Raw genomic sequence first — 13,721 nt, 5'->3', positions numbered from 1 at the left:
TTCGTAAATCACTTTGTGTTGTATTATTTCCTGTTTTTTTTTTTTATTATTTGGGTTAATCGAATATTACACTACAGGCTAACCATAGAAAATGTAAACAGCAGTGAAAACGTAATCTAGTGCATGTAAATTTTACAGTAGTGAAGCTGACCATTGTCTGCCGTGTAGGATGTTCATGGTTTCCCTGTAATTTTATGTTATAAGATTAGTTTCGAACAAAGAAGTTTTTTTTAATCGAGCTCTCTGAAGCTGTAAACACTTTTCAAAATACCACATTCATTTCCGGTTTTTCTGTAGCTGTTATAATTACGCATAGCCTACACCTTTCGTTTATATTGTACACTTTTTCATATTTTTTCTTACTTCACTCTGTATTGACATATTAGTCTGTTTTGTTATAGTGTAATCATTAGCCTACACAATAAAAAAAAAAAAAAACATCAAAAAGGTTGAGACATTTTCAAAAATGTCCCAATAATTTGAACTGACTGAACGAACACCATCTACAGTTCTTAATATCGTTCTGTTAATGAAACGTGGTAAAGATAAACCAACGTTATAAATCGTTCCCAGTGGGTACTGCTGTCTACGTGAGCACTGAGCAGATAGCGAGTTCTTGTCCAAAGGGATAATCAGTTTCATGGGCCACACCGAGTAAATGACTTCGAAACTGGGCCGAAGTCCAATACAGTGTCAGTTGTCCTACGTGCCTTCCTGCTCGAATTGGAAGCAGTGTTTAACATAAGCAAGAACAAGTATTTGTACATCACTAAAACTAAAATATCTACTTGTGTTCCTTAATGTGGAACTAATTATATTGTTCTCAGTAGGTTTTAGGTGAATAGTTTCATTAAATGCAGAAAAAAAAAGAGAGAGAAAAAAAAAAGGCAAAACTACGCCAAATAGTCACAGCAGGTAACAGCCATTTTGTTTTTTGTATGCAACCTCTACAACAGATTTAAAGAGCAACAACATAACACACAAAGACAATACTGGGGGGAAGGGAAGGGATTTTATTTTTTTTTTAGACAACCAAATTAAACAATCTTTTTAGTATATACCAATTCTTACCAAAAGGGCTTTCAGTTTCAAGTTCAAGTGACACTTACATGGTTGGGATAAATTCAAAGCCAATTGTTCAGGATAGCTAAATTTAGGAAAAGGACTTTTACACATTCTATTAAAATAATTTACTTTTTACTTTAAAAGGTTAAAATGTAACCTGGTGTTTCTGGAGGTAAATCGCAGCATCATTGGCTTCAAACATTGGCCCGCGGAGGAAAGACCAATGACTTGATGCAAATGCAACACTGCTTTATGGATACTCTGGATAAAGGGCAAAATAATGAATTGTTATAAACAAGCAAAATATTTAAAATAAATTTTCTATTTGCATAGGCAACTCAAACAAAATGTATAAAAGTCCCTTTCAATTTCAAAACATTTTTTCCATTTTTTTTACTTGCACTTAAAGCTCGTTGTGCCCCTACATGGTGCATTATACAAAAAAATATGTGCAAGATCACTGGCAACAAACCGCACAGTGCAGGGGTTGACGCACTATAGGCAAAATTTTCTTTTTTTTCTTAACAAAATATTCTTCAGCATTTGAAAACAAGCCACGTCCTTAGCGTGACTTTTACATTCAGTGTTATTACTAAAAATACTTTATCTGCAGGTTTCAAACATTCCTGCACAAATGTACAATATGCTACAACATTTTATACATTTCATTATTTACATGGCTCCATTACACAGATCCAAACTCATCAGCTTTGTTTTGTCATCTTTAAGATAGCTATTAATATCACGTTCTGCAAGAGAGGTAGTTTCCACCACATACATAACTAAGTGGGAAGGGGTGCTTCATCACATATCCACAGTTGAAAGAGCAACATTGTCTGAAACTTTTGAACACAAATGAACAGCAGTGCAAGAATAACAACAAGTGAGAAAGGGCAGTGTGTGTGTAAAATGCCGGCAACCTGCCTCTTTTAAAACAATGTAAACATGTCCACACTGGACTTGCGCCCTACTTCTCAGTTCCCCCGTGCCATAATACACACATTTCATAACATAATGCTTATAATATCAAAACGCATCCCAGAGCAAACAAGGCTATGAGACAAGACCAGAGAAAACATCCATCCTGTGGCATCGTGTCATAACCATCCTCCGCATATTTGCTCTGCGATCGTTCTAAAAGTACAGCAAAGTTAAAAAAAAAAATGAATTCCAAAAAATGATTTGTCAACCAAAACCTTGATATACGATAATGCCTTACCCAATGATTTATGGCACTTGTAACCAGATCTGGTTAAGCAAACGGGGATTCCAACAGAAAATTGCTGATTATGTAGCTTTGGTAGACATTAAAAATCACACTTAAGTTTTCTAAGCTATAACATAAGGGATGCAAAAAGTAAAAGTTTAACGCTGCAATAGAGCTTGTGAACCTTAACGAATTTCAACACCTATAGTGCAATGCGCACAGCGCCGTTAAAAAAAAAAAAAAGTACAGGTGTTGAAAGCACAAGGTCCATTGTGCCACCTCATTAAGCTTGAGGTTAGTTATATGACCTTTTCACTTAAGCTTGGCCCCCCCCTCCATATTCTGTTCGCTTAGTTATCCCTGCAGAACAAAGTCAAGTGGCTTTTACTTCCCAAAAAGCAAAATAAAAAGATATACCTGGAGATGCAGTATGCGCTATTATGCTACAAATGCTGCTGTGCTTAGCACCAAGAGGTTTCCGCCACTCCCTGCATGATTAAAACTCAAGCCGAGAGTGTGCATCAAACCTCAGCAAGCGAAAAACAGAATGCGAAATATTAGAAAGAAAATGGTTTGAGTTGTCTTGACATCTACTCCTAGGCCTGGTTGAGAAGAAAAAACACTGTCACAAACAGCCATCAAAAAAAGAACAAAACAAAACAGGAGCATAACAGAGCAATGAGTTATTAAGGAGGACATCCAGTTCATCATTTGTCATGGCATACAGCTCCGCTAAGAGTTCTCGACCACCCCTTAAGGCCTCAATGACGTAATAACTAGTGGAGCGGTTATCTTTTAAAAAAGTTAGGTGAAGGACATTTAGGAGAAACATCTTCCTGCCAAATGGTCGTCACCTTATTAAGACGCAAATCTAAAAATAGCTGTAAAATATATTACGCAGCTGAAGCATTCAAGGGGAGGGCAAAAAGCCAAAGCGGAGCCTTCATTCATATGTTGGCTTAAGAGAGCAGCAGTGAGACCTTGTTATGCCTGAACCTTCAGAAGGCTCTTTAACTGAAAGGTCATCATCTCACGATGATCGCAAGCACCCATGGGAAGAGAAACCCAGTGGCTCGGGGGCTTGGGTAGAACACTCGGGGATGGGGGCTCACTAAACTTGGCTCCAGCATAGTTCTGACCACACTGAGCTGACAAAAGTTTGTTCAGATGGGACATGGTACCCTCCCAATTCTGATCATATGGTGTGGCAAAACGAACTGAGGCATTCTTCTTGTCTACAGACGCGGCCTGCCGCGCCTCAGGAGACCAAGAATAGCTGGTGCCCTTCTCACCCCTGCGATGGCTGTGGTGATGGGGCACCCCTAAGGCTCCCGAGGAGGCGGAATGCACCACTCCATTCTGGTCTCGACTTCTCTGCTTGCCCCTGACAATTTGGTGGCTCTTCTTGGGTGCTGGGCGATCTGGAATGTTGTATCTCTCACCACCTCCCATACTGCTTTGACTGGATGTCACCTAAAGACGAAGATAAAACAGTGTTTAATCAAAGGGAAATAAATGCACATCTTAAGTACTATGTTAAAATTTGCAAACTGGTTAATGATAAACGTCCATTGATGCAGGCTGGCAATAACAAAGGGCTACGTGCAGCGCGAGACAGCCAACGCGTCCCCGCCCATCCCCCACTCGCTTCCTCTACTTACCTCTCTGTTGTAAAAAAGTTGAGTGCGTGGTTCTTTTCACTTTTTAATTTCTCTTCACCAATCGGGCTCCAGGTCCTCGAAGTAGTTGATCTACTTCTCGCTGCACATCTAAGTCCAGCAAGATCTGAGGTTTTCATGTGCCAATGAGCGTTGTTTTGTCGTGTAACCGAGTTGAACATGAATTCACCTCGGCGCACGGTGCTCTAGAAGCCGTGAATCTAACAAAAGAAACATCATTTGTTTAATCTCAAGTACGACAAACTTCACAACATACGTTCAATTTAGACGATATCTACCAACATTCATCTTTTCACGAATATCAAATATGTAACTAAACCATTTGTTTGTGTGCAAGTGTAAATAAACGGTCTAAAATTAAGTTGAGGTCAGACATTAGACAATCCTGCATATAATTTGTCATTTAAAAATATGACCTAACGTTAATTGAAATATGGAATATTTTGCAGATGTGGTGTTACATAAACAACACCAGATCTTCCACTATCATGTTGTCTTCTCGCAAAAATAATGGTGGCTATCGACGAAAAAGTACATATTTTCGGTCATTTCGAAGTTGCAAATAAATACTACAATGTTTTTACAAAATACTTGTGGTTTAAATGTTAAAAAATAAGGGTATTAGGTCATGTTTTCTGGCACCGTACCAAAACAAAAGACTCTCGAACGCAACATGGCGTCAATACCATCGACGACTCCCTATGTTTTTAACTCAGTAAAAAAACAACTTACCGACTTCCTCAGGCTTTGATGGAAAAAGCCCTTCGTCTTCCCTTGGTCTAGTGTGTTAGCTGTAGCTATTAATGGAGAAAATATATCCCGATATGTGAATCTTCATACAAATCCGAGGCAACAGCGGAATGGTATTATTCTCCTCCAGTTTGTCTCCGTCTAACAACAAAATGGATCCTCAACAAAGCATAAGTAGTTCAGGCGTGTGTTGCTCTGGCCAATCAGGGAGCAGCACTGTCGACGTGTGACCAATAGGAGCGATGAACACGCCTGTTGCCATCCATCCTGCGTCACTGAGTATTATGCATGTTTGTGGGGAATTTTGGTTTTTCCGCGTTACTGTAATAGCTCGAAGCCGTAAAAAACGTCACATGGTTTTCTTCCGGTTGGGTTAAACAAAAAATACAAACACTTAAACCTACTAATGTATGTCCATATCATCGAAAAGCACATAAAGGGCACAACACGTAGAAGTGTATATGCTTTATGTAAAATTCTGTGAACAATGAAACGATGTTTTGAATCTTTAGATATCCAATTTCCTTATAGAAGAGGTTTATTTTTAGGAAAATTGAGCTAAACACAAGCTAAAATACATAACTTTCAGTCACTTAATGTGCAAATGATCATATAAGACAAGAATAGGCCTAAATTTTGAGTAGGCCCACATCTAATTTTGAAGTAGATGTCTAGACACTGTAGACACTGCTCAGTAGACACTGAGCAGACATTACCATGATCATAGGAAAGGTGTGAGTGAGATACAGGAAACACTTTGTCTTTAAAACCAAGAAGAAACATGATGACATCCTCCAAGAAATATCACACACGACCACCTGCTGGCATGTGACAACAGGTAGGTAAAAACCTGTGAAGTGGTGTCTACTGCCAATGACAATAGAAGGGAGAGTGTTTGAAAAGCTACAGACAAAGGTGTTATTTTGGGGGTGTAGTATCTTCATAAATCAATGAATGGAAGTAGAGGAGGCATATGGGCCATTTGGTGTTCTTGAACCAAAATGTCTACTCAGGTTGTTTATGGCGCTATAACTCTGAGAATGTTTTAAGTTCAACAGCTGTTAGAAGTTAACAATATAATAAACATATAAACATTTAATTTAGGTCAAAATTAGACCTTCTCTGTTGTCCTATTTCTAGCCTTATTGTCAGGAAGTAACTTGATGTTTCATCAAAACAGCTCGGATTGAAACTACGCTTATTCAATTGTCTACAATTTGCACAATAACTAAAAACTGTTGATTCTAGGTAAAATTGTCATCTTCACAACTTCTAAACATCCTTTCATCGTGTTAGCTAAAATCGGTCAGACATTCCATAAATATCTATGTTCACATGTAACATAATGCTACAAAAATAAATGTACTATATTCTTTTTCTGTGTGCTACAGTATTGACTTTTCCCAAGTAAACTTTTTCCTGCTGTTGAAATGTGTATCTAAAAAGCTCAGTGTGATACACAAGTATTCAGCTAAACAAAACTGACAGTCAGTGTCAACAAAAAAGTATAAATATGAATATGTAGCCTAACAAAAATTCCCTCATCTGTAGAATAATACTGCTCATCCCTCAAGCAAACCTGTTGCATAATGCAGAACTTGTTTGCCTGTGTGATCAAAATCCGTATTTGGTGACGGAAGTGCACACCCACTGGATGCAACCTTGGTGTACAGCTTTCCTGTGGGCTTGGCCTAAGTTTGTGCCCTATGTTTGGAAAGTAGGTCGGGTGGGAGGCTCTTGTCTGTCACACACGATTTGAGAAGAGGTCAAATGACCAAATTTGGGGAGAAACAGATATACACAAGAAACAAACAAATAAACAAACAAAAAATACTTTTATGATGCATGGAAAGTATATTTGTACCTAGTATGTACCTAGTATGTACCTATATCATAGATGTACCATAGATAGGTAGATAAGTAGAAGACAGACAGACAGATAGATAGATAGATAGATAGATAGATAGATAGATAGATAGATAGATAGATAGATAGATAGATAGATAGATAGATAGATAGATAGATATGATTTTTTCTAATAAACACAATTAGCATATTTTTCAGAGATGTTAGAGTTGCTTTGCTGTCAATTTGACCCCAGACATTACATGAGGTAAGTACAAAAAAGATTCACAAGCGCCACCTGCTGATTAAAAATAACGCTACACAATATTTACACAGGCCTAAGTATTATATTTTACTGAGTGAAAATATCATTTTAAAGGTATCACAGGCAAATATTTATTTTTTTCTTTGGTTATGGATATTGGATTGCATAACCCGTGGATAAACATCAACGTAGTTCTTCCTTTATTCATTAATAATAAATGTATTTATCACTTTAAATGCTTTAAATGAGAAACACTCAAAAACTTTTTTGCGTTGTTGTTCCTCACAAAATGTGCTTCTATAGCCTTTCAGAATAAGCAGTTAAAGGGATGGAAATGTATAAAAATTGGGACTGTTGCAGTGAGAGGTAAGTTTTTTTTCTGCTCCATCTGTTCTCCAAGATATGAGTAAATAGAATTTTATATTATTGTGAAATAGGTCAGCAACAACATGAGGAAGCTCTGGTAAAAAAGAAATGTTTCAGCATTAATTACACGATTTTCATCTTGTGGTGATGAGACACAAAAAGCTTCCTCTTTGGGTACTTTGTATATTACCTTTAGAGAGTAACAGCTTTGGTTCTTTCAGTTGCTTGTTTTTTTGTTTGTTTTTTGTTTTTTGCTCAGCAATGTTTCCTGGTCATCTTAATCTCTGAAACCTGCATCTCTGCTCATATATGATGAATACATCACAGTTCATAACAGCTGTCTGGAAGGAATACTGAAAATGATCATTCTGAATGATACTGACATTTTTAGTTCCCTCTTTCTCTCATTGGGGGTGTGGCATATGCTCTCGTGTTGTAATCAGAGGCAAACTGCAGAAAGATCAGATTTGTGAAATACCGGATTCAATACCCTACCGACAGCAAAACACAACGGTAAGAACCTATTCATTTGATCAGTGTGTAGGCTATGCCAAAATCCTGTGTGAACTGAAACAACTCTAATGGGTGAAATAAGGAAAGAAATTTTTGTCCTTGTTTGTAAGACATGTAAATAAATGTATGTAAGATCTTCTTACGTTTCACTTGTGTGAGAGTGTGTAACCTGAGGAAGTTTGTGACTCCAACAGTGTGTTTAAGTTATCAGATAACTGTCTTTCATAAGGGTGATTTGTACAGTCCTTTGTCTTTTATAACTATAGGGCTTTTTACATTACACATGGTTCTAAAGCAAAACTAAAGAGGATAAAGGAAAACTTTCTTTTAACCATCGGTGAGCCACCAAAGGTGAAACTGGCTATAGGAAAAACTCATAAAAATATTTAAGTAGCCTAAATGAGAAAGAAACAAAGACTCAGGGAAGCCTTCTATTAGAGCTAACATGAGAAGAGGCTTTAACTGAAAATGTTACAGCATTTCCAGAAATTTTAAGAACACTGAGACAAAGGGATGGAATGGAGCTAATGCGCCTTGGGATGAATATGTGGGAGGATATTAAGGAAAATATATTACTGAAAAAGATATCAAGGAAAAGATATTACTGCCTCTTGTAAGGAAAGGATCAATAAGGTGATTGTGGAAGGAGGGAAAATAATCTCTTCATAGAGAGCAGCCTATTTACATAACTAAACAGATTAGTCTTCATTTTATAGTTAAACCAAGAGCATGTGTCTGCTTTCTGGACTTTGCATGCAATGCTATTCCTTTTTCTAGTGGATACTAGAAAAAATTAATTGTTATATGGTTCATTAACATGTGAATCAAACAATAACACTCATAGTTTTGTTTCATTTGTCCATCCTTCTCTTGTAATAATCCTGTATGGTCTTTTGGCCAGCAGAGGGCAATATGTCTCTAATCTATTGAACAGCTTTAGGTCACTGACAGTGAGTGGTTTTATATTCACAAAATGACTAGAATAGACCTGTAGGACAAGCTGATTTTTTCACATTAAAGATAACATTACTTCTCTTACAAATCTAAGCCATGCAGCCTGAATAATGTCATTTTATTTATAGAATGCATTAGCCTAATAAGAAATGTTGCTTGGAGACATGTTTGACTTTAAATGAGTGTTTTATCCCTCCTAATCATGTCAAACTCCAAAATCATTTTTCATCATTTATTTTTAATAGATAATTTCTTCCCTGGGGAAATGGGGAGCGGACTGGAACCAGATCAAGAAGTTTTATCTTATTCAACAGAAAGTACACCAAACATTTCAACCACAGGTATAGTTTCTCCATCTGTGATCATGACATGTTGTTCTGAGTTGTGAACTTTTATGCATTTTCTTAATTTAACACTACCTTTCAAAAGTTTGAGGTCAGTAAAATGTTGCTTTTAAAAGAAATTAGTTTACTTTTATTCAGCAAGGATGAATATAAAGACTTTTACATTTTTACAAAAACAATTCTATTTCAAATAAATTCTGAAACATCATGGCTTCCACAAGATAGTTCACCCAAATAATGGATTTTGTCATCATTTACTCCCTCAAGTTGTTCCAAACCTGTATGAATTTCTTTCTTCTGCCGAACACACACACACAAAAAAAAAAAAAAGTCATTTTGATGATTATGGGTAACCAAACAGTTGATGGACTCCATTTACTTCCATAGTATGGGGGAAAAATACTATAGAAGTCAATGGGGCCAATCAACTGTTTGATTACTGACATTGTTAAAAATATCTTCTTTTGTGTTCAGCAGAAGAAAGAAATTCATACAGGTTTGTTTGGAACATCTTGAGGGTGAGTAAATAATGACAGAATTTTCATTTTTGGGTGAACTGTTCTTTTAAGCAGCACAACTGTTCTCAACACTGATAATAATGTTTCTTCGCCAAAGAACGAAAGGAGTATGCGACACTTGAGACTTGAGTAAAAAAAAAATAAGCTTCACCATCACAGAAATAAATTACATCTTAAAATATATTGATATATAGAAAGTTGTTATTTTAATTTGTAATGATATTTCTCAGTATTACTGTTTTTACAGTATATTTGATCAAAATAAACAGCCTTGGTGAGCATAAGAGATCAAACATTAAAAAAATCTTACTGAACCCAAACACTTGAACGGTATTTAAAAATATTCCTAATTAAAACATTGGTTTAAAATATTTTAAATATTAATCAAAAGCAAATGTTTTGAATAATTTTGATCCTGAACTATTGCAGATTCAAACTTGTGCAACAACCTACAATGCTACATGGTCCTGAGCAAACCAGAGAAGAACGCTATTGGCTCAATTTGCTTTCTAGCTGGTCCCGTGACTTTCCTGGAGAACATTTTGGTCCTGGTGGTCATTCTAAGCTCCACCAATCTGCGCAGACGGCCATCATACCTGTTTATCAGCAGCTTGGCTTTGGCCGACACTTTGGCCAGCTGTTTCTTCACCATAAGTTTTGTAGATTTCCATCTTTATAGTAAAGGCGACATCGCTAATATCTATCTGTTCAAGCTGGGTGGCGTCACAATGGCCTTCACAGGCTCTGTGGGAAGTCTATTGCTGACAGCTCTGGACCGTTATCTCTGCTTCTACCAGGCTTCCAATTACAAGGTGCTATTGACACGCACTAGGGCCAAGCTGGCTATAGTATTTTTATGGTGTGTAACAATTATAATTTCGCTCCTTCCTCTGATGGGTTGGAGGTGCAAAACCAGGTTGGATCCTCCATGTTCCCGTCTTTTCCCCTTTGTGGATCATTACTACCTGGCATTCTGGATGGGCCTGCAACTTGTGGTGCTCTTCCTTATCACAGTGGCTTATGCCCTCATCCTGTGGAAAGCAAACCGGCATGAAGCAGCAATGGGTGTACCAAAGTTGGGGAGGCCGAGCATAAAAGGACAGACTCGAATGCGAATAGACATTCATCTTGCACGTACCTTCAGTCTGATCCTCCTGATCCTCGCGGTTTGTTGGTTGCCTGTCCTGTCCATTATGATGCTGGATGTCATGGTGACCCTTGAGAAAATACAACAGCGAATATTCGCTTTCTGTAGCACGCTCTGCCTGGTGAACTCATGTGTAAACCCGCTCCTATACGCCCTACGCTGCCGAGAGCTGAGGGGAGAACTGTTAGCACTGTTCAGATGTAAGACATGCAGGGAACATACTTTGGGAAAAACTTATTGCCAAAGAAATGACAATAATTCTGGCAAAAAGAAAAAGGATCAGACAGTAAGTGATAGTAATCCAGATACTATTTCTGAGAGTGTAGACAACCAGCAAAACAGCATACAAATGTTATGAAATCTTATTTATTTGGAAAATATTTTGGTCATCATTTTCATCCATTTTGCTGAAATGTATACTTTATTATGCCTTGCCATTACATTGCTTGAGATACGAATTTGTAGGTTATCAAATAAATGACAGAGTTAAGTGTGGGAAATATGAAAACATGAAATGAATTCTAATAAGAACTTTAACATGTTTATAAATTAAGGGAACATACAATAGGTCAGTGTGTATAGTAATTTGTGATCAGCTTTTGATGTATAATGCTGTTTCTCTAAACCATTTTCTTCAGGAGTGAAATGATCTACTAAACACACTCAGAACAGCTGACTCAACAGCTACATTTTGACCCAAGCATAAACGATGCCAAAATATATATAGATTACACTGTGAAACAAAATACCTTTAGCATTTTTGATGACTGCTGGCAAAAACATCACCTCCGCTTTGGATAGATTGTACATTATGCTTTGTAGTACATTCTGTAATACACACTTCATCTCTGCCTTCATCACATTTCTTGGCTGTATGTCTTACTATATCACGAAGAGTAATTGTTATGATACAATAAGCATATTGTATGTTGCTTTGTTAAAAAAGAGTCTGTTAATAAAGCAAAATGCAATGTAATTAGTGTAATCTTATATTAACTTCTGTTTGAACATAAGGTCTTCTGCATTATTATTATTATTATTATTAAAGTGAGATAAAATACTGTATGCCATAACTATAAATTACTGTTACATTGTTTAAGAAACCATACTTACACTTTACAATCTGACCAATTAATTTACTCATACATTGTTTTTTTTAATATCAAACACCTTGATGAAAACTAAAAGACATTCAAATCACATGAGCCAATAATTTATTCACAATAGAACATAGATAACATAAATGTTTAAACTGAGAAATTTTACACTTTTATCCACTAAATGAGCTCATTTCAAATTTGATGCCTGCTACAGGTCTCAAAAAAGTTGGCACGGGGGCTACAAATGGCTGAAAAAGCAAGACATTTTGAAAATATTCAGCTGGGAGAACATCTAGCAACTAATTAAGTTCATTGTTATCAGGCCCGTATGCATAAAACTTTTCAGAAATGCTCTTAAGAATAGACTTCAGTTTTGACTTAAGTGTCAAAAGTGTAAAATTCTTAGTAAAAAGTAAGACATTTCTAAGATTAGGAGATTTTTTATAAAGAAGCTAAAAGCAACTTTTAGTAAAGTCTAAGTCTGATTCTTAAGTGTTGTGAACTAAGGACTACAATGATGTCAACTCAAAATGGCCACCCTCAACCTCTGAATCAGCCAATAGTGAGTCTGTAAGAGTGAAGTCACAGCAGCACACCACCAATAATTTCATGTTATTATATTAAGAAAAATTATTTAAAAAGACACTGAAATGTTTTAATGTTTAAATTTATTTAAAATAGCTATTTATTTACATTTAAAATAGCTTTGCATTGTGCAAAATTATCATAAATTGAGGGTGTGAAATATTTTTCTATTGATATACGTCTCCCCATTTACAATTGGAACAATGATGTGTCATGAGTTCCATCAATGGCTCCAACATCTCCAGGGAAGCCCACTATTAAGGTTTGCCACATGGTTTGATGGTCAGTTGGAAAGTGCCATAGGGTAGTGGCCAAATGTGATGTCCAGCCATCTGAAAATTGACGTCTTCAACCTTAATTCAAATATTTTTAAAAATGTGTTAAAAGATATAAACATAAGCTAAGCTGTGCTTGGAGTCAATTGTTTCATGTGTGATGATGAAATTTCAAATGATTTTTGGCCAGGCTATCACACTGTTGTGTTAGACAAGGGAACAGACAGGTAAGTAACACAAACACAAACACAGTCTTTATTTAGATTCAGAGGCACAGATCTGGATAGAGGTGAAGTATGGTGAGTATTGTGCCTAAAGCACATTGAATGGTCACTTGCTGAATGGTAATGTCTCTTTTGCAGGTGAGCCAGACTGGATGACGGATAAAGACAGGTGGATGGTAGCAGTCAGAAGACAGGTGGATGGTAACAGTCAGAAGACAGGTCACAGGTAAGTAGCAAGTAGGCATCTCTGGTGAGCATAACTGGCTGGGTCGTGGAGCTTGTTATGGACGAGACCAGACAACTGTGGTGAGAATGGAGTGCTGAAGAGTGTTAATGAGGGTGATGGTTTGCAGGTGCCGGTGATTGAGTGAGTGCAGGTGTAGAACAGGAGGAAGGCTGGGAGTTGTAGTGCGGAGAAGGTGACTGAGCTGGTTACTGTGACAGTACTCCTCCCTCCTGTAAGGCGTGTCCCCGCGCCGTATATGGTTAGTCGGGGAGGGAGGGCGTCCTGGAATCATGACGGGTGATCAGGGTGAGAAGGGTAGGTCGTCTCCAGGATGGTAGCCAGGGCAGAGCTGGCGGTTCAGGGGCCGCATTCACAAAACATCTTAAGGCTAAAAGTAGCTCCTAACTTGCTGATTTAGGAGAAACTCTTAAAAATAATGGGCATGTCAATCCTAATTTTAGGAGTCCTAAATGTTTGCTTTAAGAGTATTTCACAAAGCATTTTAGCGCTAAAACTAGCTCCTAAATCTGTGAAATGCTAGGAGTAGTCAAGAGGACTCCTAAATCACTAAGAGCAAATCACAAAAAGTCCTAATCCACCCAAAGACACTTTACACTGAGGCAATAGCGATAGAGCCTTGGGTGCTGAACCTTTTCTT

General features: G+C 37.2%; 2 protein-coding genes across 2 annotated transcripts; one reads left to right on the top strand and one right to left on the bottom strand.

Annotated features, from left to right (window-relative positions):
* Positions 1–993: 993 nt before the first annotated feature.
* Positions 994–4,857, bottom strand: pnrc2 (proline-rich nuclear receptor coactivator 2). Its single transcript, XM_067405980.1, has 3 exons — positions 4,684–4,857; positions 3,934–4,151; positions 994–3,745 (listed from the first exon to the last, which is right to left on the bottom strand). The coding sequence occupies exon 3, from the start codon at positions 3,722–3,724 to the stop codon at positions 3,257–3,259; it is 468 nt and encodes a 155-aa protein (XP_067262081.1). The 5' UTR covers positions 3,725–3,745; positions 3,934–4,151; positions 4,684–4,857; the 3' UTR covers positions 994–3,256.
* A 2,512-nt stretch (positions 4,858–7,369) lies between these two features.
* On the top strand, positions 7,370–11,856 carry cnr2 (cannabinoid receptor 2). Its single transcript, XM_067405965.1, has 3 exons — positions 7,370–7,690; positions 8,890–8,985; positions 9,936–11,856. The coding sequence occupies exons 2-3, from the start codon at positions 8,910–8,912 to the stop codon at positions 11,009–11,011; spliced, it is 1,152 nt and encodes a 383-aa protein (XP_067262066.1). The 5' UTR covers positions 7,370–7,690; positions 8,890–8,909; the 3' UTR covers positions 11,012–11,856.
* Positions 11,857–13,721: the final 1,865 nt, after the last annotated feature.

The sequence above is a fragment of the Chanodichthys erythropterus genome, chromosome 2 (assembly GCF_024489055.1).
Source record: "Chanodichthys erythropterus isolate Z2021 chromosome 2, ASM2448905v1, whole genome shotgun sequence".
In the NCBI taxonomy this organism is placed as follows: domain Eukaryota; kingdom Metazoa; phylum Chordata; class Actinopteri; order Cypriniformes; family Xenocyprididae; genus Chanodichthys; species Chanodichthys erythropterus.
This window is presented reverse-complemented; position numbering and strand designations above follow the sequence as displayed.

Bases quoted from the DNA above. Each gene is read 5' to 3' on its own strand.
- pnrc2 (XM_067405980.1), bottom strand. From the start codon at position 3,724: ATGGGAGGTGGTGAGAGATACAACATTCCAGATCGCCCAGCACCCAAG.
- cnr2 (XM_067405965.1), top strand. From the start codon at position 8,910: ATGGGGAGCGGACTGGAACCAGATCAAGAAGTTTTATCTTATTCAACA. The intron at 8,986-9,935 runs GTATAGTTTCTC...GAACTATTGCAG, and splicing joins ACCAAACATTTCAACCACAG to ATTCAAACTTGTGCAACAAC.